General features: G+C 40.5%; 2 protein-coding genes across 5 annotated transcripts in view; both read right to left on the bottom strand.

Annotated features, from left to right (window-relative positions):
• The window catches only part of NFATC3 (nuclear factor of activated T-cells 3), a 64629-nt gene extending 53709 nt beyond the window's left edge, over nucleotides 1–10920 (bottom strand). For 2 of the 4 annotated variants that reach the window (XM_017824435.1, XM_017824436.1), the window contains exon 1: nucleotides 10762–10918. In XM_017824435.1, coding sequence (XP_017679924.1) covers nucleotides 10762–10861 — 100 coding nt within the window. In that variant the 5' untranslated portion in view covers nucleotides 10862–10918. Of the gene's footprint in view, nucleotides 1–10761 lie in introns of all 4 variants that reach the window. The other 2 variants (XM_017824437.1, XM_017824438.1) reach the window with 2 other exon arrangements.
• A 9439-nt stretch (nucleotides 10921–20359) lies between these two features.
• Nucleotides 20360–26308, bottom strand: part of DUS2 (dihydrouridine synthase 2) — a 36003-nt gene continuing 30054 nt past the window's right edge. The window contains exon 16 of the mRNA XM_017824448.1: nucleotides 20360–20900. Within this exon, the coding sequence (XP_017679937.1) occupies nucleotides 20897–20900 (4 nt within the window). The 3' untranslated portion in view covers nucleotides 20360–20896. The remainder of the gene's footprint in view (nucleotides 20901–26308) is intronic.

Here is a 26308-nt window from a genome sequence, read left to right as displayed (position 1 = left end):
GGTACTGAAAAAGAACAAATTGTGAAAACAATTAAGGGAGCAAGGTGGAACAGGGGGAAACACATCCTTCTAGACCAAATTTGGTAACACACGAAACAGTAGTGCAAGTTAAAGCTTTCAGAAAGGGATGATTTACAACAACTGTCGTTTTATGAAGCAGTTCTTCCTCTTCAATGATTTTGTGCTCTGTTTCATGGTCATATCAGATTACTCGAAAAAGGACAAAAATAAATGTCACTTCTGTCAATCACGTATGCCAGAGGCAGCTCTGTCATGCCAGTCACAATTGCACTCATTTTATTGTGTTAAGCAAGAATACTAGAAAAGTAGAATCAATGAGTTTTCTCCAAATTCCACTCTGGATAAGAACTCATTATCCTTGGTAGAAATGCAGAAGAATAAAGAAGCTGCACTAGCTTAAGGAGCTTAAGCAGGAGAATAACACAGCATATCAAATGTTTACAACTGACACTGATTAAAATAAGAGCATACTGGCTCTCAGGGTGTAACTACACGGTAAGTTTTCTTCAGCAGCAACTATCCTCCCACACAAAGGGGGAGGGGAAATGAGCAGTGAGGTACTTTTAACACATATGAGTTCGGCAGTCAGATTTACAGTGCGCTAACACAAACACCTGTATATACACAACTGACAGAATGGCTTTGGGACATGGGGAGAACGGAGCAACCAGGGCAGGAACCACAGGTGTTCACCATCAAATAAAAACATAACATGCAACTACACCCTTAGGCCACAGCCTGGTATGCATTTAAACTCGAATGACTGTCTTAGTGTACATGCAGCTTCACCCTGAAGTAATGGAACTAAGTTTCAAATAGGGAAAGAACAGCTTTGGGATACATTGATAAAAAGTGATGTACAAAGCAGGTGAAGAATTCAACTTGTAACTGTAAGGTTCAACAAGAATTAGCCATTCTAACTTCAGTTACAAACAGAAAAGAGCCCCTGGAAGTGCTGGGCAGTGTTTATACCTGTGCCTTCTCCAGCTTTCCTACTATTTCTGGTTGATTACGAAGCATGTCTTTATATTATAACCTTATAAAGCTTGTGGTTCAGTATTTACAGATTATTTATTAATACTCATAACAAGTTAAAAAAAAATCTACTTTTTGCTTTAAAAGTCTCCAAGTTCTCTGGGCTCCCCTTTGCTTCCTTTTTTTTCTCTGTGGCTGTCATTTAAGAAGACACACTATTTCATTGCAGAATACCCCTGTACACAAAATAGAAGCTGTTGCCCTCCAGTTTGATGAAGCCTCATTTATCATTCAGTGTCAGATCAAAAGTCAGCTTAACACGACCTAGTAATTCAGAGCTATCAAGAAATACACTGTGGCCTTTTGGAAGATTCTTAACACAATACATCAGCACAGCAGTTACTAACACACAGCATGAGCAGCCTTTTTGACACTGCTGTTCTGGAGATGAAGTATGTTATTCTATCTGATCAGTCAGAGTCTGCGAAAGGATGCAGCCCTGCAACCCCAGAGCATCCCATGTGCTTAAACATGGGAACCAAAGGAAGACTGATCACTTTGAAACCAGTGTATTGTGCCTGACCCACTGGAAGAAGACTTAACATAAAGGTGAGAAGATTAGGCAAATACTGATTGAAAGCAATAAGGGAATTATATGCTGTAGCTGCCAGCCGAAGAGTTGCCTAGATTCCTGGTATTGCAGGCCAACTTATTGTGCAGAACTCCTCCTTTGTGGGGGCAAAACTAACAGACTCCATAAAAAGGCTCTTCAGTTATTCAAACGGAGTGAACTGAAATCCCCACCTAATTACCTACAGGGATGCCTTTACACCGACCAACTTCTAACACCAAGGAGCTGCTGACAACAACCTACTGCTCTGTACAGACACTGCCCGTTTACAGTCTGCTCCAGCCCTGAACCAAGCACTGGGTAGAACCCAAGATTCCAAGATCAGAATGTGTAAGTCAGGCCACATCAAACAAAACAGACAGGAGCGTGCAAGAAAATGTAGATTTTATTTTTACAGGAGAGTATAGTGACGTAGACCAGGATCTTTGTGAAAACTGGTAGAAAAGGAAAGCAATAAGCCAGGGCAAGATGTTCGAGTGGGGAGCAATTACACAGTAAGAGGAGGGGAGACTGAAATGGGGGCATGTCTCTTTCTGATTATCAAACAGAGCATGACACAGAGACGGAGAACTGGTATTGACAGTATCTGAACAAACTAGTTTAGGAACTTTTCACATCTCAGCCAAATTACACTGCACTTCTGCAGCTGTCCTATGTGATAGAGGGCAAACCATTCCACAGCAGGCAATCCTATCATATTGTTAACTTGGAATTTGGGATTATTAATTAGTACAGCTTTTCACCAATATTTTATAATACAGCTTAAAGGTAGACTTCAGGTGCATGAAGCTCAGACGCTCTGTACATCAAAAGACTGTAATGAGCCAGGATGATAGTCTGAAACTGTCTTGTTTTCCCAACTGCTCCCAGGAATGCAGAGTCAGAAATACCTTGATTTCACTGTGCTAGATTGATACAGTAACAGGGAAAATCAGGAATCAAACAGTCAAACGAGAATGTGGAGGCTGAAGCTAAGCATGAATATAATTTTTTTTCAGCAAGTTTCAGAATGATCCCCTCAAATACATGGAAGATTGTATTAGCACGTCTTGTGACGGTGTCACATGTAACTTTGCCCTGAAACTTTGCATGTCTTTGAAAGCCCTAAATAGCTTGTGCTTATTCCAGTAGGAGTGGAGGTTTTATCACATACTGTACCTCACCAGCCTAACCTCTTGCCCCCACCCCAAAAAGCTCGGCAATTTGGAAGACAGCAGCATTTGCTCTCAAAAGACTAAAACTGACAATCCACACTGATGAAATACAGAGACTCTGACGTAATTTAAAGAAGCTATGCAAAATACAAAATTTTAACAGCCTTTCTTAGTGGTTCTTTGGATTAAACCACATATTCCCTCGTGGTCTTGTCATTTGAGTACATTTATCCCAAATGACGCCGTTAAAGCCTTTTGTAATCATACAGTTATTCCATCTCCTCATTTCCTTAGTGTCCCTGACTGAGGGAACAACTTCTAGAAACCATCTAAAGATACACAAGTAGCTATAAATCACTGTAGATACTATTACAGCCCATTATGCAGCCATCAAACCCAGTGAATCATTGTCACTAAGGGTTCACAAACGCAACATGACTGTATGAGCAGTTCGTCATTCTGTCTTGCTTTCGTTTTGGGTAAGAAGATACAAAGGGTTACACTGTAAAACAACTTCGGTTAGAAGGTAACAGTTTGCGCTCTGGCCCAACTACAATCAGTCACGATTCCATTCTCTCTCCAGCATAGTAAAAATGCTGCTTATCACTGAAATTATGTTTTAAGTGGTCTTCCCATTTTTTCCCAAAACTATTAAAAAAAATAAAATCTAGGATTAAAAAAACATTTCTTGCAGCACTTGTTCCCAAAAACACGAAGTCTCTCATTAACCCTCTCCACCAACCTGCTGAAAAAAATCCAACCAAACAAACAATCCCTCCCCCCCCCCAAATATTCAACTCCATACAGGAATTTTTGCTATATTAAAAATATTTCATTTTTAGAAGTGATGACTAAATTCAAAGTGCAGACTGAGAAGCTATTTTTTAAGCAAGCAATTCCTATTAATTTAAATATTAATACGAATAATATGATTCTACATTTCAGATATTAACAAATTAGCTGTAAGTACCTGCTCATGTTTTACCTACAAACATCTTTCATGTAGCCTCAATTGAAGTTTTTGGTTCTGCTTTATAAAACCCACCAAAATCACCACACAACACTAACTCAAACCACATGCAGAGTTCTATGTTGATGAATTTACTATTCGAATATCACAGGTTTGTAGTCAGATCCCCAAAAAGTTCATTCTTCTCTCCTTCCACCAGGAACATAAAAATGAGAACTGGGTGTCACAGAGAAAACTGACAGAAGTATCTTCTCTTCCATCACACCTATAGGCCTTTGATTGAGAAGTGACCATAAGCATTCAGTGCCACTCACATTCCATCAGAAGAGCCACAGAGGTGAAGTTCAGCTGTTTTGTTAGCCCCTCACAAGCTGTGTAGGTCACACCACAGCCCAAAAACTGCTCCTCGACCAGACCTGCAGTGCTTCAGATTTTAACTCCTCTTCCCTGAATGACTTTGAATAGTTACACAATTTTTTACCGTTCTACTTCACCAGTATTTCACAAGAACACTCACAGCTGGGTGTATTAAGGGTAGAAGAGAATATTGGCTTTTTAATAAGCTTGCTCCTGCCTTGCAGTTTTAGTTAGCCTTCCTGATCATTTCACTCATCTTGAATTCCAGTGTCATTCGAACCCCACACGGCATGCCTGGACAAATGCAAGGACTTGGATGTTGTTTTACTGGCTAGGCTTACTGCCAAGCCTGCTCCACGTACTTCCCTGGCCCACTAGGGCAGCTAGAGGCAACAACTCCCGTATTTACGTTATTACTGTGAACAGCCAAACCGCTGCTTACTATTGACCCAGGCCTCGTGTACTCTAATTTATCCTCACTCATTCACAGCAACATTACCGATTTGGCTGTACTTCAGGTGGGATATGACAAACTACTTGCAGTTGTATAACACAAACCAAAGGAAAGGGACCATCATGTTTTAAGCAGAGGGCTACTTTTGACTTTGAAGAAAGAAGAAGCTTATTTCTAAGTTTCAGAAATATGTAAGACAAAAGCACTAGCCCAAATGCTTTTGTACCCTGCCCATCTCCCACATCCCAACTCTCAGGATTTGTTTTCATTTGCACTGTGCCCACAATTCAGATGGGAGGGAAGGGGACAGAGTGAGTTGTGACTACGAATTCACATATAAAGTAAGTGACATTTTGTCAAACTGGGGATCTTTGTCAAATCCCTGCACTACATAGTGACTCACTACAAAGTGATTCTCGATGCACTATGTAGTGATCAAAGAATGATATTGCCGAAACAGAAAAGTTATGAAATTAGATTAGCTGCAACTACAACTGCTTTGCAACACCACTCAAAAGAGTTTGACATTTTCCCTGAATGGTCTCACCCTGGTCAAGCTTCATCCAAATAGGCAAGACTTCAATCAGCCAGAATACTGTGAGAAACCACAACATACTGAAACATGGCAACTTCCGAGGATTACCATCTTAATCTCTTCCTCTTAATTGCCAGGCAATTCTTGAATTCCTTGATCCCACTTTAATACATATTTTCCTTTGGTTCTTCCTCAGTGTTTCTCTAAGTTATCTTGAAGTCAAAAGGGGTCCTCTCACAGACCCTCTGGTTTTGGTCAGCTGCAGCTGTTTGGTTTTCCCTCCTCCCCCCTATCAGCAGATTATATAACCACGGCCTACAACTGATTTGCATTGTGTCCCTGCATGTCAATCTTTCACATGCAGATACCAGCATCCACTAGCTTGTAAAATAAAATGATATTAACTAAATTTCCCACAAGTGGTGGTTTCTATCACAATACATTTAATACTCAGTATCTAATAAACAAATATTTCTGTTAAAAAGTGTCACTTATGCTTAAGGGACAAAAAAAGAAACAGATTCAAGCAATTTATCCATTCATTCCTTTCTTAAAGTTGCACCAGCTGATCCTACTCTTAACCCATATGAGCACTCTTTTGTATAGCAAATGTTAATGGACCAGCACAGACAGCTGTAATTTATATGGAGGGATCAAGTTATACATATTAATGACAGTTACCAATTTGTGCAAAGACTTTCTCTCCTACCCATTCGTATAGGCAATCAAATCTAAGCAGAACCAAAATATTTTTTAAAAAGTTCACTTTAAGTGAACCATACAGGTGTGCAAAACAGCCTGTTAAAAAGACTTCAAAAGATGTCTCACAAGTTCCTCCCACTCAGCTAAGGAAAGCAAACTTTGCAGCAGAAGTATGTGAACACAAAAATTAACTTCAAGAGCAATCCTCTGTCAACTCACACCTCAAGTTCACAGCTATTGCCAGCATCCAGCTGTTAATTTTCCACTCAGTCTAATTATAAGACTACTCTCTTTTCTACCACAACTTGACTTTCTTAGTATTGTTTACCTTAATCACCATCTTGAGGAAAAGAACAAAAAGTTCAAGCATGCTGCAAAGAAACTTCTGTAAACAGCTTCAGCTGTTTTTTACTATCTACCAGCAATCCCTGACAGCGACACCAGTCATGAATACACATTTAAGAAGGGAAGAAGAATACTTTACATATTAATGAGCAAGGCAAAGCTATAAGGACTAGTATTGTGGTGGTGTTCCATTACAAATCAGTGGTTTTAAGACTTCTATATATCTAAATTAAATGACATACATAGTGCCAGTTTTTGCTACAGAGAACTCTGCCTAGCTGAGGCAAAATTCAGTGCCCATCATTGCTTCAGAGCACTTAAACACAGGCAGGAGGCAACTGCTGAGCAGCCTAAGCAGCTCACGGATGCTCACAGAGAAAGGTCTGACACAAAAACCTTCAGAAGAAAAGATCAGGTATTACTCTGACAGTCACTGTAGCAAAATGTGTATGTCAACCATGATATCCAGTAACAAACCAATAACCTAATATCTCTAAGCTAGAGGAAAAAAATCTCAAAGGAGAACGAGCAGAAGTTTTCAAATTAACAGAAGATAAAAGTCCAGATATATTGTCCATAGCCAGAGTGAGGTTCCAGTTCCAAAGATGTTTTGGAAATGTCACTAAATTCACCACGCAACTGGGATATTTTTCATACTTTTCAGAAGAAAAGTAAGATAGATGTGAGATTCATTTGCAGCAAGATTACTAAACAGTATTACTTAACCAAATGTTAAGTCACAGGAAATACAGAGAATCTCTTTTCAGCTCGTTTCAAGGCTTCCAAGAAAATAAAACAAATACTGTGAACCTGAAGTCCAAGGAGGGTACTCTTATTAGTTCTTTTAAAGGACTTATATCATGGGAAAGCAAATAAACAAAATTAACCAAAGATGATTACTTATATTGAAATATTAATTTCTCCTCTTCTACTTCATAACCCAAAAACAAAAGGTGGAAATTGCAGTGAAATTCACGTATTACTATGTTTCACTGGGTAACAAAACATTAGCCCCTCTTTTGCTCCTAAAATACTTCATCAGAAATAACAGGAACATTTGAGACAGGATTCTAAACAGCAGTACCAATAACTCATCTGTCAGAATTTCCTACATAATTAAATAACTGATTTTCTGGATATTGAACAGTTTGCAGCCTCATTTTTAGTTAGTCCTGATTTCACATACCAACAAGAAATGATTTTGCATTATACAGAACCTTACAAGATCCAGAGTTCCCAGCTTAGCACTACATACCCCGAGTGTGGCTCTTACCTTGTAAAAACTCATTCTTTAAAAGAGAAGATGAACCCTTAAAATAAAACTTCACATAAAGAAGCTATCATAGCAACTCGTAGTTGCTTCCCTTTTGCACAGTTGGCATTTAAACAGTATAACACATCCCCAGTAGTGTGAAAATCTTAATGCAGCTTCGTTGCTTAATAAATTTGAGGCAGACTTTCCAAAATTATCCTGAATAGTATTGCAAAACTATGTGTGGGTGGTGGTGGTGGCGAAGGGAATGGCGGCATCATTAGAAAAGCATTAAAGCTAAGTTCAATTATTCAAGTGTCACAGATTACATCTCAAAAATCTCTTCATCAGAAAGACCAAACAAGGTGGCACCTCAAATACCACAACTGACTGAGTTTTAGGACAATCTCTTGTAGCAGCCTGTACAGGACCTGAATGATACTGTAACTCACATGTTGACAGGGACATTTCAAATGCAACTGATATAAGGTGGCACGAGGCAATCAGACGCTACTGCAGTGACCCAAACAGTTTTGCAGTTTGGTTCACTTCAGAGTGCTCTACAGCATTACCTTTGGGCACTGGAGGCTTGAATATTTTGGTCAGAAAAAGATGAAGCTCATTACTACCTAGAACTCTACAACCTCTTTTGAGGTACAAAACTGAAATGACAATGTCTTTATTCTTTAGGACAAGGACACTAAACTATCAGAGAAACAGAGAGCAAGATTTTGCAGAAGGTGCTCAGTACCTAACATCCACTTAAAAGCAACTGAAGAGCTTTTGAGAATCTCTTATTTAGCAACCACCTGAGCAAATTTTTACATCTGCTCACAAGCTATCTGAAATGGGCTGCCACTTTCAAGCCCAGTATGCTGCAAAAATTGCAGTATTAGACTAGTGACTTCAAGCATCGTCAAGCCATCTTTCATGCATTCTCCTCTGCAGCAGGAAGCACAGCTTTCAGAGCAAGCAAACAAGCACTACTGCAGAACGGAAGGATCGATTCGTGCCACTTAGCACAAAACTACGTATGTTAGTCGTACTATCCTGCAACCCACTGAAATTGTTTTGTGTAATAACTCACAATCCCAGTGGATTTAATTTCTCTTACTGTTCTTTTAGTGTCATAAAAAGGGTAATCTAGTACCTGGGAGTAGTGCTTTCTTACTAGTTCAGGAATCAAAAGTATTTAAAGCAAATGAAAGAAGAGCTCACCTTTTCTTCTTTTGATTAAAGATACAGTTAAATATAAAACATGTATACGTAAATATTTATACATGTACATATATAAAAGAATAAAATCCTCACAACACTACAGCAGTCCCTGCATAAAAGAGGGCATTAACAGAGATTTCCATGTTATTTATGCAAGAACTCAGTAGCAGACACTTCTTTCATCCGAAATGCCAGTCTCAAACTTCTAGAGATACAGCATGAAGCATCAGAAAGTGTTTTCAGGTGTTCTCCATGATCATGGAAGACTTAGTAATTTTAATATTATTTATTTCAAATTTAAGCAACTTTCCCTGTGATGTATATGTTTTATTATTAGCATACATTTGAAAAAAATTACCCTTCTGCTCACTTTGCAGCACAACAGACACCACCACCGAAGCAAGTGATAAGAGATTGTGAAATACATGCTTTAGGGAGCTCTAGGAACTTTTTTTTTGTTCCTCTAAGTAATATATTTGCGAAAAAGGGAAGGGAAAAAATAAGGTTTCCAATATGGGCCCTCTCAAATGAATTCTAGTTCATCATATGTAGAATACCTGTGCAGAATTAAGAGATGAGCTCTGGCAATAATTTTAATAGAATACATGAAGGCAGACACTTACTCTAACCCTTTCCCCCAAAGGCCACATCTCTGCACAGCAGGCGAGATCATCTCCAGTATTATACAAAACAGTAAAATTACTTGAGTGTCAGATGCAGATGCAGGATTTCTTACTGAAAGCTACAGCATACAAACTAATTCATGGTCCAAATACTGTATTTTCAAAATTAATGTAAGAATAGCTATAACTTATTAAGCACGCAAAATTCTCTATATTCAGTGTAACAACTGATTTGCTTGTTAAGGAATGCTACCAAACTACAAATATCATAAGAGTCAATTGATACCACACTAGTATTTCCAGTTTTCTGAGCAACTTGTTCTGTCATTCTCACCTACCACTAACAAAGGAACATAGTTTAGACTACCAGTTTTATGTCAAAATAATAGAAACGGGGATGTCATAATTATTTTTGTTGTAATTTGTTTACATGTTTTCCATTGTTTTCATATAATACTGTAATGCATTTATCGGGCTAGCAGAATGCAGGCCCCCTTCCCAAAAAGCACCATCTGCTACTCCACTAAGATGGAAAATATGCAAAGAAAATCTTCCCTTATCTGAACGAATCTGCAAACTAAATCTGAGCATCAAGAAAGTCAGGGATTTTATAAGAAGTTAATCCCAAGTGTTCACACACACACTGAATCAAACAAATTTTCTTCTAATCAACTTAGACAACCGAGTCAGAGAACTAAACAACATGGCTGCATCATTTAGCCTGGATACAGTCGTGTTTCAGAACTATCTCATCATCTAACACACATAAAACAGCCCTTCAGCAATTAATACTTATTTCAAGTGGGTTAGAAAGTAAAGCATGCAGCCATCAAACTCTGGTACAGCCACGCACTGCACAGCTGGCCCTTATTGATTCTTCACACCGTAATTCACAGGGAATACTTTACTCTTTGCAGTTTAAAGAAATATGAGGTTTTTTTAAACAGGATTTTCAGGCTGCAATACTACAAAACAGACTAAAATGGAAGCACTCCGAGCATGCCGACACGCCGTGTTTTGCCCATCCACACGTATATAAAGTCTGCAGGAACACACTGGAGTAACTGTGATGTTCTATAGACGGGAAACACTTCGGTGGAAACTTTTCGTCGCATGCGCCTGAACATGTCTCCGGTCCAGCCCCGTTAACACTTCGCCGCTCCCGGGACCCCCCCGCGCTCCCCGGGCTCAGTGGGTGCGGGGCCACCGCATCCAACCCAGGGCCTTTTCCCTTTATCTCCCGGGCGGCTCCTCCCGGACGACGCGAGCTCTTGGGTTTCTTTTCCCAAAGAAACTCAGACGGCGGGGAGAGGCCCGAGAGGCCCGGCCCGCGGCCCCCCGAGCCCCCGCGGGCCGAGGGAGGGCCGGGAGCGGCGCCGGACAGCGGCCGCGGCCTGAGGGAGGGAGGCACGGCCAGCGCCACCGCCCCCGGGCTCCCGCCTCCCGCGGCCCCCGCTCCCCTCCCCGCCTCGCTCGGAGCAAAACAGGAACCCGCCCGACCCGCACCCCGGCCCCGGGGCGCACCTGCGGGCCCTAGCGGCGGCCCGGGGCCGGGCTGCCCGTCCTCGCCGAAGATCAGCCTGAAGTCGAACTCGTCGGTGGCGCCGCAGTTTGCCGTAGTCATGGGTTTGGCCGGCGAGGCGCGGCGAGACCCCGTCGCCCCTCAGGGCCGCGCCGGGTCCTGCCGGGCTGCGCTCGCCCCTCAGGGCCGCCGCATAACACCGGAGGGGCCGGAGCGGGGGTGAGGGGCGGCGGCGCGAGCGGCGGCTCCGGCTCCGGTGCCCGGGCGCTTCTGTCACTCGGGGGGGGCGGGCGCGTAACTCCGGGCCGCGGCTTGTCCCGCCCCCGCGCCTCGCCCCGGGCAGCGCCCCCCGAGCCGGCCCTCCCTCCCTCTGCCCGCCCCGCCCGCGGTGACGTCGCGCCACCGACAGCGCCCCGTGACCGCCACCGGTCCTGGGAGGGAGGAAGGAGGGGCCGCGCCGCCGCCGGTCACGTGGCGCGAGGAGCCCGCCTGGGCCCGCCCCCCGCGCCGCGGGGGCTGCCGGGGGTTGTAGTTGGCTGTCGGCGGCCAATCCCGGGCGGCCAGCTGCGTGCGGGGGGCGGGGCCGCGCACGGGGCGCGGTGCCACGTGTCGCTCCCGCCGGGCCCGATCCCCGCACGGCCCTGTTCCCCATCCTGTTCCCCATCCTGTTCCCGGTACCGTGGAGGCGGGCGCTGAGGAGTCCCTGCGTGAACCCTACTGCAAAGCGCAAACGGCCGCCTGTGAAGGAGCAGAATCCCTCGCGGCGTGCGGATCTCACGTTATCTTCTAAAACACCGCATGTAAATAGGGGGTGCTCTTGACACTAATTAATGGCTCAAGTAATTAAGTAGGTTGACGTAAGCAGAGGAATGTCGCTTGGGTAACAAGCGCTGGCTGCAGGACTCTGTCAGCCACTCGTCTTCTGGCTCAGTGGGAACAGGAGCAATGGAGCAAACATAGAATCATAGACTATCCAGAGCTTGAAGGGATCCAGCAGGACCATCGAGTCCAACTCCTGGTCCTGTAGAGGGCACCCCAGCAATCCCACCGTGTCCCTGACAGCCTTGTCCAAATGCTCCTTGAACTCTGGCAGGTTTGGTGCTGTGACCCTGGGGAGCCTCTTCCAGTGCCCAACAACCACCCTGGCTTGCACTGTGGCAGTTTCTCATGCACTTCACTTTCTGGTCCCCGCAGCTGCTGCACTAAGGCTGTGGAACTGTGGGCAATTTTAAAGCATGGGAAAGTGTCTTCACAGTCTTGCATTTTGCGAGATCTGCATCTAAAAGTTTTTAACCAACAGGATACAAATTAAGCTACTCTTTAGCAATGTATGCCATCAATAAAGGGAGCTAGGGGCAGTCACTAGTAAGAGCACAGAAGCTTCAGTATACTCTGCCTGCACAATAACATACCATCTATGGGTTAGCCTTGCATTAAGGTTGAAAGTCAAATAAAAGGGCAAAAGAAACTGTAGAATTTAAGTTGTTCTTGCAGCAGAAGCATCTATTCCCTGCAGGGCATGGCAGTGTAGAAACCGTACGTGGCCTGATGTGTTTGGAATCTGCAGTCTAAGAAAGTGTAGAGCAACTTCAGAGGAGCTTAATATGAGTACTTGAGTCCTGTGTCCAGTTCTGGGCCCCTCACTTCAAGAAAGACATTGAGCTGCTGGAGTGTGTCCAGAGGACAATGGAGCTGGTGAAGGGTCTAGAGCACAGGTCCTGTGAGAAGCAGCTGAGGGAGCTGAGGTTGTTCAGCCTGGAGAAACGGAGGCTCAGGGTAGACCTTATCACTCTAAAACTACCTGAAAGTAGGTTGTAGCCAGGTGGGGGTTGGGCTATTCTCCCTAGCAATCAGTGACAGGACCAGGTCACAGGCTTAAGCTGCACCGGGGAGGTTCAGATTGGACAACAACTTCTTCATGGAAAGGGTTGTCAAGCATTGGAAGGGGCTGCGCAGGGAGGTGGTGGAGTCACCATCCCTGGAGGTGTTCAGGAAATGACTGGATGTGGCGCTCGGTGCATGGTCAAGGTGGTGATCGGTCAAAGCTTGGACATGATGATCCTGGAGGTCTTTTCCAACCTAAATGATTCTGTGATTCTATTCTGTGATTCCAACATAATGAAATGGTCACTGTGTGCTGTGGAATTAGTAAAAGATTAATCCTTAATATACGTGATCTAGGAAGATTTTAGGTTTGTGCTGAAACTTGGGCATTGATGGGATTTAAACTACTACTCACAAGTATAGACGATTATGTAATTTTACAGTTTAATTTGTTGTGGACTGTGAAACTCATACTAACCAGAAATAGCATTGCTGTCTCTAAGGTTTCATTGCTTAGTTGAAAAATCAACTGAACTAGAGTTAGTGTGTTGTGACTCTATGGCCATGTGGAAATTATAGGTTTATCGGTTAACATTTGCAACAAACGTGGGTAGAGCCCTTCCCAAAGCCTAGCCATGATGATGATCGGTTAATATTGTTTGCTTCATAAATAACTAATTCTAATTGTTTCTATGCACAGGGTCTTTCCATGTTTGTTGCTGTTTAGACAGATCCAAATAGGCATGTCATAATCCCAGGCATGCATTTGTGTCTAGATGTTCTCGTTAGAGCCTGTGAATGAAAGTGAGAAAAGAAGGCTTTCGTGAAGAGGAACTGGCTACAGTGAGTAATTCTCAGTCTAGAGGCTCTTAATAGAGTACAGTGAATTCTATCTCTCTATCACTCCTAACGAAGATCAGTAATCTGTGCTGAAGAAAGCAAGCTTAAATGAAAACCTACTTTTGACATGGCAATTCTAGTGGAAACATAAAGCATCATATTAAAAAATACTTTGCAGAATGCTTCTAGTGCAAAAGCAGCCATATGTTTTTTACTTGATCTGCTAAAGCACTGTCCTTGCTATTGTCACTTCCCACACACCACTAGCTATTTGTTTACCGAAAATACATGAGCAACTACAGCTACTGTTCCTAGAATACTTAAACCAAAGACTGATGCTCGTTAGAGTTGACAACTCCCTCTCTGAAGGAAGCCCGAACCTTATATGAAGCTCACACCTAGTTGGCCTGTAGCCTCTTTTTATCTCTAAATCCAAGGTCACATAGCAACACAAGCTGGAAAAGAATGTGTAATTGGATTAACTGTGGTTAAGAAATACTCTCATACATTCTTGAATGAAAACAGATCTACAACGAACAACTCAGTAAGATATACTATACACAGAATGACTTTTAGCAGCTAATTATTGTCTAAACTTTTCGTTAATCTTTCGCTTTTCAAGGCAGCTGTATTAGAATTCATCTTTTTGTTAAATAATTGTTGTGTCAGATTACAGCAAATGGAGCAACCACAGCAATTTCCTGTTCTGTTATACCAGTAGATTATTCATTATGCATGTCCCTGGTGAAAAATACAATCAAACTTGTTCTTTTCATAAGGGGGAACTTGAACGCAAATATTTGATCCATGTTTTTTGATAAGATGCACAGAGTATATTTATAATAAATATGCTGAATTAAAGATATTAATACTATTGACTTGTTCCTTTCCCTTAACTGTAAAATAAATCTTGTCTCCCCTGTTTGAGACACTATTCATTCAGAAAGCAGGACATTAGGCAGTGCTTTTAGTCCTACCTACTGCTGTCAATTAAAAAAGAAAATAGACTATATGTCCTAAAATAAAACAGAGAAATTGGTAATGTCATGACCACCTAGCTAACAAGATAAGAATTCAGAGAATAGGCAGAAGGTAAGGTGGCATTGTAAGCAATTAATAGTTATTTACAGTAATTTTTATAAAGCTTTTTACTTCAAAATCAGACATGTCTTTGGGTTCAGAACTTCCGTTTCTTGCCAACAATCTCCTTTCTTTTTGTCTAGTCCTCACCATAGTTTTCATTTTGCCATCTCTGTTCTACTGCACCAAAAAGTGCATCCTTTCTGCATTTGAAATTTTAAAAAGAAATACACCTTCAAACCTTTTCTATACAGCTAAAGAGTGATTGGGTTGTGACTGAGAGTGAGTTAGCAGAAGCCCTAAAATGACTGAGGTGAGCTTACCTCAATTTCCAGGGACTTATGTCAATCTCCATGCTTGAGGTCCAGGGCATGGATGGCTGATTTGGCTTTTGTTTGCTACTGAGAAATGAAACGGTGGCAGTAACAAGGGCACCTTTATTTCACTTGCGGTTTTGTCAGGAAAGGGGGCTTTTATTTATTCATTTATTTAATATGTATAGTTGGGTTCTGCCTTTGCTGCTTTTAGGCTGTGTTATTGCATCCAGATGGGGATACACCTTGGTCTGGTCAGGAGCTGGAGTTATTACATGTGCCTTGAGCAGGAAGGAACACGCTTCCTGTGGTATTTGAATCCTTTCCAAACTGGGGCTATTTTCTAGGTGTGTTGTGACTTTTGGGTCCAAAAACCTGTGCTCTGTTTTATTTTCTGCACATCATCCTATACTGGATAGCTAGGAATTCTGGATCTGCAGCCATATCCCAGATCTGTATTTGTCTTGGAGTAATAGGGATTCCTCCCCCCTCCATTGGGCAGCAAATGAAACCCAGCTGTGCAATTGTAGCCAGAATAGCCTTTGGAAGACGCACGGTCAGGCATTCGTTCTGCATGATTCAGTGAACCAAACAGCCTGGAATTAGGAATAGAACACACAAGGTTGTATTTCATGTGCTTGATCTCATTCCCGCTTGTGGTTGAATCTGGACCTGTTTAGAAGGCACACACACCAGCGTGGCACAGAAAGGGCAGATGAGAAAGCACAAAGGCTCCTGGGATGAGCAGACAGTGTTCCTTGGCTGCAGCTGTGGTTACGCCTTTTACAGCTGCTATTGAGGAAAGCACGAGTACAGCAAGGGAAATTTTTTTATCAATGTGAATGTATACTAAATACTCTTAAACTCATTTGCAAATGGCATACAAACAAAATTATCACAGCCTTCATGTCTCTTACAGCTAACAAGGCACATCCATTGTTTAAGCAAGCAGAATGGTGTTATGTAGGAGAAAGATAATATTTCAGTATAGAGCCTATGCTGAAGAAAGTTAAATTCAGCAGTCATACAGGAAAGGGGCTTGCATTCTGCACACAAGGTCATAGGTTATTTATATTTAATATGTGACATCTTGGCTAATTACCAGTGCTGGTGAAATATGAAACTTTTGCCACTGGGGAATTAAAAGGAAAACAAAAACAAAAGTAGATTGCATAGCATTGGAAAGTTTTGTAGCAAAATTAGGAATTGTCCTAGTTCAGGCATTAGACTACATGGTAGCAGAAAACAGAGTTGAACACAGCAATTAGACTGAACTTGGATAAATTTGAAATTTTCAGTGAAAATCTAGTCATCCTTTTAAGAATTCCTATGCCATAACTTAATTACACCAATCCTATCTAGATCTTGTGCTCAGTGTTTGATCAATGGAGCATTTGTAATAGCAAGATTACAAAGCTAAAAAAATAAATTGCCTACGAGGTGTGTCTTGACAAAAACAAACCCACATTAAAAACTTAATGAGGTCACAGTCTCATTTAACCATTTTACAGTTTTCCTCAAGAAGTTTCTCCGCTCTCCTAAACTTACTGCAGTTATATTAAACACAGTTCAATATATTTCTCTTCAATATCTTTTTAAACAATCATTGCTTTGCTTTATCGTTTGTTTAACATTCTGCCATGTAATCCAAACATTACTTCATAAAGTTTGCTGCTGCTTTATATTTCTATAGTTTTATGGAGCAGGTTGGAATCCTCCCATTTGGTGGTTACCATCCTAAATGTTAAAAGAGGGTCTAGAAATCTGACACTGAACTGCACAGCTTTCCTCACAGACTTTATATTCATAGTACTTTGCTCTCAGATCATCAAGTGAAAGCAAAGTAAAAGCATCAGCTGCATTATTACTTATATCAATATACAAGGACACTCCAGGCACAAGTGCTTCTGAAACGATTGCTTTTACAGATATCTTAGAGTCTTATTACAAAGCCTAAAGTGGTTTGTGAGTGAAATCAGATGACAACCGAGATTGCTATGAGAACAAGAACAAACTCCTTTAATACACAGTGATGTTTGCATAAGATAAATATTTGTGGAAACTCAAATGAGATTTCATGAAAGCTCTTAGGCTTGATAAAAAGACTAAGGTGGCATTTTACTTACTTTTCCATATTATAACTTTCATTTTTGACTGTTCATTAGCCAGCAGACAGTAGTGTTGTACAGGACTGGGATATAGAAAATTCAGGCTCTGTTCCAAGCTTCCCTCCTCTTGCAGTCTAATTTTCAGACTTCTTCAAAGGGGCATAAGTAACTTGCTATTTATACAGACACTTAAATCACTGCCTTACTGTCCCTCTGAGGTGAACATAATACAACTTCTCTTGTTCCTCTTTTCACTTAGATTGCCAAGGCCTCTGAGTAAGGACTCTCAGGTCTGGAATACTTCTTACACATTGCATTTGAGAAGTCTAACAGCCTGGCTAGATGATTTGGGCTAATATCTCTCTTTGTACTGGACAAGGAGAAGCATCACACAACTGTTGTAGCAAAATGGAATCCCAGCCTCTGAGGCCTTAACTTTTCTATTCTAGAAATGATCCTTTTATGACATGGTTCTGTTTTGTTCAGGTGTAATGCATGTGCAGTTTAAGGTGCAACAGTTTTTCTGCTTTCCCCATTACATTCAATGTCCTTTGATTAGCTTAGATATAACCACAATCTTATGTGCTGAAGTCATCCCTCCTTATATATTCTAGTTCAGTAAATTACACATAGCCTTAGTTTATTCATAAATTAAGGTTTCTTCATTAGTATATTAATTATCTTCAGGGGTAGAAAAAGATACTTTCTCTTATTACAGCTTTTCACGATAATTCAGAATAAGCAACCAGAATAAATGTATCTTTTCTTGATATGCATATGCCCAGTTTTCCATAGGAAGCCTCATGGGCTCGCTCTTCAATGAGCAGGCCTGTCAGCCTTGTGCAAACCACTCTTTTGTGCTTGACCCACATCAGATTCAGCCAACGTGAAACAATAGTTTCTAATGGTGTGAAAAACTTAAAAGGCTCCCTGGTAGTTTGGATCTTGGACCCCTACGTTCCTCTGTGGAACTGAATCCATTTGCAGTTGTTAGACCACATGTGCTCACACCACTTGCTTAATCTGTGCCTAATGAGCTTTCTCACCCAACATCTTCATTTGGACACAACAGGTTTCAGCTGAGAGGCAAAATGTGGAACACGACAGCCATACCCCAGCTGTTGCAGGTGCTTACGTGTCTTTTTTGCTGTAATCCATCCCAGTATAAAGCCAAACAGGCCAGCCAGGTGGTTTACGTTTATTTTCGCCTTTGCACTGAAACAGAGGTAGCAATTTTCATTAGCAGCTCTTGTCTCTTAGTTTTTTAGTTGATTGAGTTTCCACCTGGCTTGCTGTCAAGATTGCATGTAAGAGGGTTGATTCTTCTTTGACAGAGCAAGGGCTGGGAGGTTTAACTATTCAATTTGGTCACAGAATCAGTTGTTCATCTGATATTATGCTGCTGGTCCTGATCCTTATCTTTCTACCCTAACCCCTTCCCAGGAATAGGCTTCACTGCATCCTCTGGCTCCTGATACATCAGACTGGATTGGGATAAATGCACTGCTGTACATTAAAAATTTATGGAAAGTAGAAAAGGCAACACACAAAAAGGAACAACTGATTAAATACTATCTCATTATTTTTCCTAGCTGGAGAATGAGCTATTCAATTAATGGAGTGGTCCCAGTCAGCTCTGGAATAATATTACCCAGTAAAGGTTCACCCATTTAAAATTAATTTATTTTTGCTGTATTTGCAAGTCCTATATATTAATTCATCAGATAGGTATATAAAGAATGGTTTAGCTGTTAATTTATATTGAACAAATCAACAGCATTTCAATGAATGCTCACATAAAATGTTTTTCTAACATGTATTCAAACTAGAAATCTTATTGCAAGGATTCGTGTCAGCTAGTCATCAGGCAAAACCAAATCATATGATCAGTTGCTTTCATTATCAAAAAGGTCACAGATGTCTGAATATGCAGGAATCATCTTTCTACAAATGCAAAATAAAATGTCTGACCTGCTGCTTACTCCTCTGGAGACGAGGCTCTGGTGCTCCCATATGTTAAGAAAGAATAAGCCACAAATATTTTCCCATTAAGAAAATCAGTAAGAGAAAAGGCTAAACTAGTTAAATTTAACACTGTGACATTATTTGATCAGTAAATAATTCAATTAGGTCCTTACCAAACTTAAATAAATTATCTTCCCATTAAAAAAATTGTCTAAAACAATTGTATAAACCATAACATTAAGAATTACTCATGTTAAAATAAAGAATACATCCATTCTAAAACATGATGCAAACTTCGGTCAAAATCTTTTTTTTCTCATGTATTTCCTTGCATAATGTCCTTCTGAGGCATTAAAATTGTTTAAATTTGACAGACTGAAGATAATCATATCTGTACAAAATGCCATGTGCCTTTATCACTTAAAATGTTGGCTAGTTAACATTTAAAGTGTTTGAGGCTGCATTGGTTACTGGGAAAAACAATTAACTATTCAGTTTTATTTTAATAAGTCTGAATTTTGTATAAAGCATTTGCTGATACCGAGGTTCACAATCTGTTGATTGATTAATTAGAAAGCAGACAACAATTGCAAAATGTACCATTACAAAATTGCTCAGTGTGCAGAATACTCCCTAATTTTGTCATTTACTTCTAATTTCTGTCATTGTTAGGCAAAAATATCATAATAGTTACATCCAGGTAGTAACAATTGGGAGACAAAGAATATAAAGTAATGGAAGCTGGTCACCTCCATGATAACAAGTAGCTTAATATGCCTAAATGAAAGGCAGTGTATCAAAGTTAAAAGCTATTTAGGGAGAAAGTAGAATGAAACACAAAAAATATATTAGAAAACATCTATATATATGTAACATCAACGAGGTAGCAGAAACACAGCAAAAAATGTTGTCCTTGAAAAAATAAGTTCCTTAAACAAAACCAAGAGGGGGACAAGGTTTGCAAAAGATCTTAGACCGACAATATGAGATAAAAGTAATTTGCATAAACCCCAGTTTAGGCATCACGTTATAAACACACCAGTACCCTACACTGTGATGCCACATACTTCTGCAAACCATCTTCAAGGTCTTTTCCACAGATACAAGACTAAAACAAACCAGAGTTTTAGCAAGGAGTGCTATGACTCAATTATCTGGATGAAAAAGAATGCAAAACCCCTGAAAACCAAAAAAAAGCCAGAGCTATTGCATGGCAGAGAGTAAAGTGTTCTTTCCCAGGAACATAATGAGGTTTTTAAGGTATATTTTTGATAAAGATAATACAATGGGGGAAAATTCACAAAGGCAGAGTCTGATGACCATTTGAGAAAGAAAAAAAATAAATCAAGAAAACAGCAAGAAAGATACTGCAACTGGGAATTCATCTAATTACAAGGAAAAAAAGCCTTAAGACTATTGTTTTGCCTATTCTGCCTCCTTTTACTCTTTCTATTTTTATAGATTAAAAGCCAAGCAAGACATTATCAAAAAGATGGATAATTTTTCAAGGTAAAATAGCTACTGCTGATATGGCATCTTTTATCCTATTACATACAAGGAAAATAGACAGACTGCAGATGTAAAGGTTTTAATATAATCATGTAGAAAAGGACACAGACAAGAAAAGGTCTCTGGAATCTCCCACTTAATTTTCCATTTGAATTAACACATACACATCTTCTCCAGTTTTGCACAATTAAAAAAGAAGAAACACTCAGTCAGCCATGAAGTGGTTTCAGAGGGGCAGGGATTCAGCAGGAAGTGGTCAGAAGCACTGTCCATACCCACAAACACTATAATGCAGGAGGTTTTTAACATGTAGTAGCATTAAGCTGTCCTGATGGCTCAGCAAAAAAATGCTGAAGAGAACAACAGCTGCCCTTCTTGGTGCTCTCCTGCAGGCAAACTCTAATCCTCTGGGTTTATACAGTTGTTCAAGAAACATTAAAAGGAAAAGCCTTCCAAAGCACCAGAGGCACCAGATGGGACACTGCTTGCTCCAAGTTTTACCTAGGTTAAGAAAAAGTGTATTTTATGCTTTAAAAATTTTTACAGTAGCATCTTCCAAAAACAGTCAAGATATTAAAGATCCATATCACAGAATACAGTTTCATATTTATTATCACATGGGGAGGGGTGTGTCTGCTACAGTATGACCATAAACTGGAAATTAATCTTTGCCAGTCAAGACAGCACATGAAAGTTATTCGTCTAGCAGCTTCAAAAGTTGTAAACCCAGTTCAACTAGCTACCAGACTCTGACTGTGCTTGGTACAAAACAATTGGTATGTACCAATGAATCAGACAAAAGATCAAACTAAAAATAGTTTCAACATTGGTATTTATATACCTTTAGAGTATTAAAAACAGTCTTACTGGATTTCTTGGACTTTTTCTCTTTGGGAATTCTCTAACAAATTATACTGATGCTGTTACAAAATTGATTGTAAGAGTTTAATTTTAAACTTTAAAATGAGTGTAGAAAACATTTGTAAACCAGGAAATGTTAGAGTAGAATTTGAAACAAATCCAAACTTATTAAGGCATAGAACTACATGTAGATTATCCAAGCAATGTTAACTCTTTCCCATAGCAGTCCTTTAGTTGGAGAGTAAATTTAATCCATCTTTTAACATGACTTTAATCTAGGATTGTAATCTCTTCTCACAGTAAACAATGTCAAACATTTGGTATTAATGTACAGCAGTTTTGGTGTCAGTAACTTTGTGAAATATCTAAAACTCTTCTGTTAATTAAATGTAACATCAATTCACTGTGTGAGGCTTCATGTTAGGAAATAGTAGCTATATGTGGTTTATATTGCTTAGAAAATCACAGATAAGAAATCCTGAAAGGAAAGGAATGGTTGCCAGTAAACTGTACAAGACCAAAGGTTAAGTAACTCTCAGAACATGAGGTTATGGATTGAAGTAGTTAAAGGGAAAATATCCCAGAAATACATTTCAGAAAATAAATTAATTAACCCATAAAATCACAGAATGACAGGTATCTAAACAAAAGGGTGGGAATAAACCTTTTTTTGGGAAATCTACTTCCATATAACATAACTGGCCCACATACTGACTCAAAATTAAAAGTTAAATTAGGATTGTGCAGGATTTCAATTCCTTTTTACTTAATATATCTGCATTTCTTGGTAGAGGCTCACTCAAGAAAAACAGCATTCTGTTTTTATATTTTTTCTGCTTCCATTTAGGATGTATTTCTATAACACCATAAGCCAACCTAACTTACAGTTGCCACAGCCTGGCCCTCTGCCCTCCCTTGGCTGCTCAGTGATTTGTGCTAATGCGAGCACTGCGCAGTAAGTCAGCTCAGGGATCTGAGCCAGTTGAAAACTATCCCTCCAAAGAAAGCCACTTCTTGTTTCAGTTCCCTGAACCAGCTCATTATATGGTAGCATGAGTGGCACAAGGGAGGGACTTCAGCTCGCTCCGTTTCATGGTTGTTTGATAGGAGGTCTTAGGGCCCCTGGGACCATCAGCAGTCCAACACTCCGTGGTTAACCACCCTCACATGAACCCCAGAGCTCGCAGGCTAAATAGTGACATGAACTGTAATTAGCTTTAGGCAGGTAGTAAATTAAATAGACGAAACTTCACTAAATCTGATACTTCCAACAAGGGCACACTAACATCTTTCAGCAGAAAGTCACAAATCACCCAGCATGACTCGCTGTGAATTGCTTGGTAGAACCAACCCAGGCAAGGTGGAGTGAGATCGCGGCACCAGTCCAACACCTCCCTGCTGAGGAAAGGAGGGATTCCACATGACCTTCAGAGAACTGACTTAACTCACTTAACTGGATGGAAACATCTCACCCACTTTTGCTGTGTTAATTTTCTGCCTGGGGCAGAACAAGGCAGGAATGGAATCACTTCCTTTGGGAAGCGGCAGGGTTTTTCAGCTCCGCTTGGCCGGTGGCGGTTCCCTCTCAGCCTGTGGATGCATGTCCTGGTGTGATGGTTGCTGGGCTCGTGGAAGGGGGACCTTTCCCAGCCACCTACACAGCTCACACAGCGAGCAGTGACACTCCCTGTTCAGTTACCGTTCAAATAAGCCACATCAGCCCACACAGCTTAAACAGCAGATCTTCCTTAACTCCATGTGAAAATCAGGATGGAACCTCTAACTTGGTCATAACTTTATCACCTTAGTTTTCTTCATCAGCAGCCCACCCGCCTATGCCCCAGGGCCAATTCTCTGAGATATTGGATGGGTGTGTACCAGAGCTCTCTCATTATGCACCTATTTTGTAATGGGGCCACAACAGACGTGAAAGAAACGGGTTTGCATATAGCCCTTTCCTGTTCCTCTGTTGTTGTGCCTCCTACACATCTTCTCCTTAAAAAAAAAAAAAAGAAAGAGCAAATTGTACCAACTGAACATACTCAGTTTCAAAATTAAGGTACTGATAAGGGTGAACCTGTTGCTTCAACAGAAATTGTCAATTGCTTGCCTTGTGCCAAAGTGCAGGGGGTGGGGGGGAAGCTTTTAAACCATGGGGTATTTGCAGGTTTGAGCAAAGAACAATCTATGGAGAATGAATGCAGGGCAGCAAAGGCACAATCACAGGTTTTTGGTCTACAAGACTTGCAGGAAAAGCCAGCCCAAGTCAGGTACAGGACAGAAATCACTGGAATCCATTCAATTTGACTGAATGCCAGAGCACACTCTAATCCAGGGAACAGAGCCAGACCTGACCCTATTTGCAGAACCTTTGTTGCTGTTTTAAACATGTATCTTTACTGTACCAGATAACAAACCAAAGATGATATTAGCCTAGCAATTAAAGAATCATTAGCAAAAGAAGCAATGCTTTGATCTGTACTAGTTAGTCAGACTGCCATTAATGCCAGTTGGGTATATTAAGTACAGATCTTTCCCTAACAACATTTTAATTGATTCAAATAAATAAATTAATTTAGACTACATGATAAATTATAAAACCTAAGTCTCAAAACCTCCTCCTTTACACATTTATACTTAAAATCATCTACGCAGCCATTAAGGTAAATTGCAGTTCTAACAACAAGTATTAAGAAATAAATTTAATATTTTATCTGCTTGTACTTCGAGGCTAATAAAAATATGGTGTTAGGCAACAGCAGTAACGCTCTGTTCCTTCCCTCTGTGCCATAGAAGCAATGCCATCTGTTCTGCTGGTTTGGCAGAACCATTTGTGAGACCACCCTGTGAACCAGACCAAGGCACCCGACCCAGCTTCATTCTTTATTTGTAGGGAGAGGGGGAGGACTGTTCAGGCCAGATAAGTTCCCTGATCTGATCCACAAATGCTGTGTCAGCACAAGTGCTCAGGGATGGTGCAGTGGCTGCAATAAGAACACAGATCAAGGATATCTAAAGTTAGTACTGCTGCCAAGTGCTGTGTGTCATGAGACAAACCCTCACACGCAGTCCCAGTCACTGGGCACGGCCACGAGGGGCAACAGCTCCAGAGAAATACTCCAGCCCTGCTGTCAGATCTGTGCTCTTCACAAACACCAGTAAAAACCCCTGGGAACAAGCTGGTGAGTGAACAGATGGTATCTCAAGGATAAATGCTGCAAATACATTGCTGTACAGTGACTTTAGAAGAAAACCTATCATGAGGCTGATCAGTAGTGCAACTTGGAGAAAGTAAGTCTGAAAAGTAAATAATTAGGCTTATTGCAAGTGATACATACAGGGCTATTGGATTATTTGCTACAGGATTTTCTCTTGTTAACCTTAGTTTTAAAGACACATTTTGCACTCAGTAAACAGAAGGATAATCACTTCAAAGGATTACTATCTGAAAGAAGTGATATGCAATAGTAAATCATCAGGAAAAACAGACTAAAATATACTTCAAGTAAAAGAGAATCTTTAAAACACTAAGACAACAATTCATCAATTTATCCTCTCCCCACAATTCATACCAGTAACTCTGAAAACAAACAATCTATCCACTAGTGATGATTGTTTTCTAAGCCATGGCCCTGACAAATATACTTTTAGTCTCAGATATAAGGAAAGCTACAAAAGGTTAAAAAATGTGGGTATAGTTCAGATAAACATCTAAGAGTTTGAAAATTCATCTGAATGCTTTCTGTCAGAAAAAAATGTGCTGTAAGTCTCATGAGAAAAAGGCTTATTTGCGATGTTACTGGCACTTTTACTTCTGTTCTCAGCTGAGAGTAGTCAACTTCTCACATGGTGTTTTGTCTTCAAGAGTTGTGGGGAAAAAGTTCAGTTCTAAATATAGAAGATTATAGTGAGACTTATCCCATGTAAACTGACTTTGCCTCTTGTTACTAAAAAAATCAATGGGATGGTAAAGTAAAATTTTGGTTAGCACTAAAGAGTTGCATGCAGTTAAAGAAGAAATAATTGTTTTCATCTTACAAGATTAAAAAATCTGCATATATTCAACTTGAAAGACAAATTCTGATTTTTAGGTATACAGCACTAATTCAAAAATGCCTCTCAATTAACTTGACTGACAACCACCGAGTTCCTATGGCAGTGCCTAGAAATAAAGCTTGACTGTACACAGCAGTAGGACTAGGGTTTGAGCAATGGATGGAGTAAATTGCCTACCATCAATAAATTACTTCCTAAACCTACATTTCGTTTCCAAAATGCCTTAGAAATTTATCAGTCTTTCATTTTAAGTCAGTGGGATGTAGTCTCCAATATTAGTTCTGAAAATAAAACTTGAACTTTTAAATTAATTAGACTTGTTTAAATATTTTTACCAGCAGTTTTACATGACAAATATACATATGTGCAGGGAAAGGCTACGATGTTCATGTAAATTTTGAGTGCTCTGCCTCACCAAGGCCAGCTGGAGAAACAGCACATCTCTTCCATAATGGCAATTCTCCCTTTGGACAGATCAGGTTGGGGTTTTGTTTCTGAAACAAATAGGTTTGGTTCATACTTCCTTGGACTAGCTCTACTGGGAAATCTTCAACATTTCTAATGTCACAGACTTCCACATCAACAAAGATGGCTCATATCTACAGGACTAGTCTGACAAATACTCCTTTTGCCAGCAGTGCTGTCTTAAACCGCCCTTGCCTCCAAGGCTCCTTGTTCCTTCCTTTTCTTTCTGCCTTGTTGCCCCCAAAGAACTCTTTGGAGGGGTGGTGGAAGTGGTGTGGAGAATACAGGTTTTAACCTGCATCAACTCCCTAATCTGTTTTACCACAAAATTCCATAAGCAATCATACTTAAACGAGACAGGGACAATGATGTGGGGAATGAACAGTCAGGGATTGAGGAGTACTGACACCAGAAAAAGTGTTCATCAAACTACAGCACCCATCCTGTCTGACCATAAGATGTTCCTGCTACTTATCGAGGCATCCAATGAAAGGGGAGTTCTTGGGAAGCAAAAAGCTGTCAGTTAA

Source organism: Lepidothrix coronata, unplaced genomic scaffold, assembly GCF_001604755.1.
Source record: "Lepidothrix coronata isolate B3197 unplaced genomic scaffold, Lepidothrix_coronata-1.0 Scaffold110, whole genome shotgun sequence".
Lineage (NCBI taxonomy): Eukaryota > Metazoa > Chordata > Aves > Passeriformes > Pipridae > Lepidothrix > Lepidothrix coronata.
The sequence above is the reverse complement of the archived record's forward strand: the minus strand, read 5'-3'. Positions and strand labels throughout refer to the sequence as shown.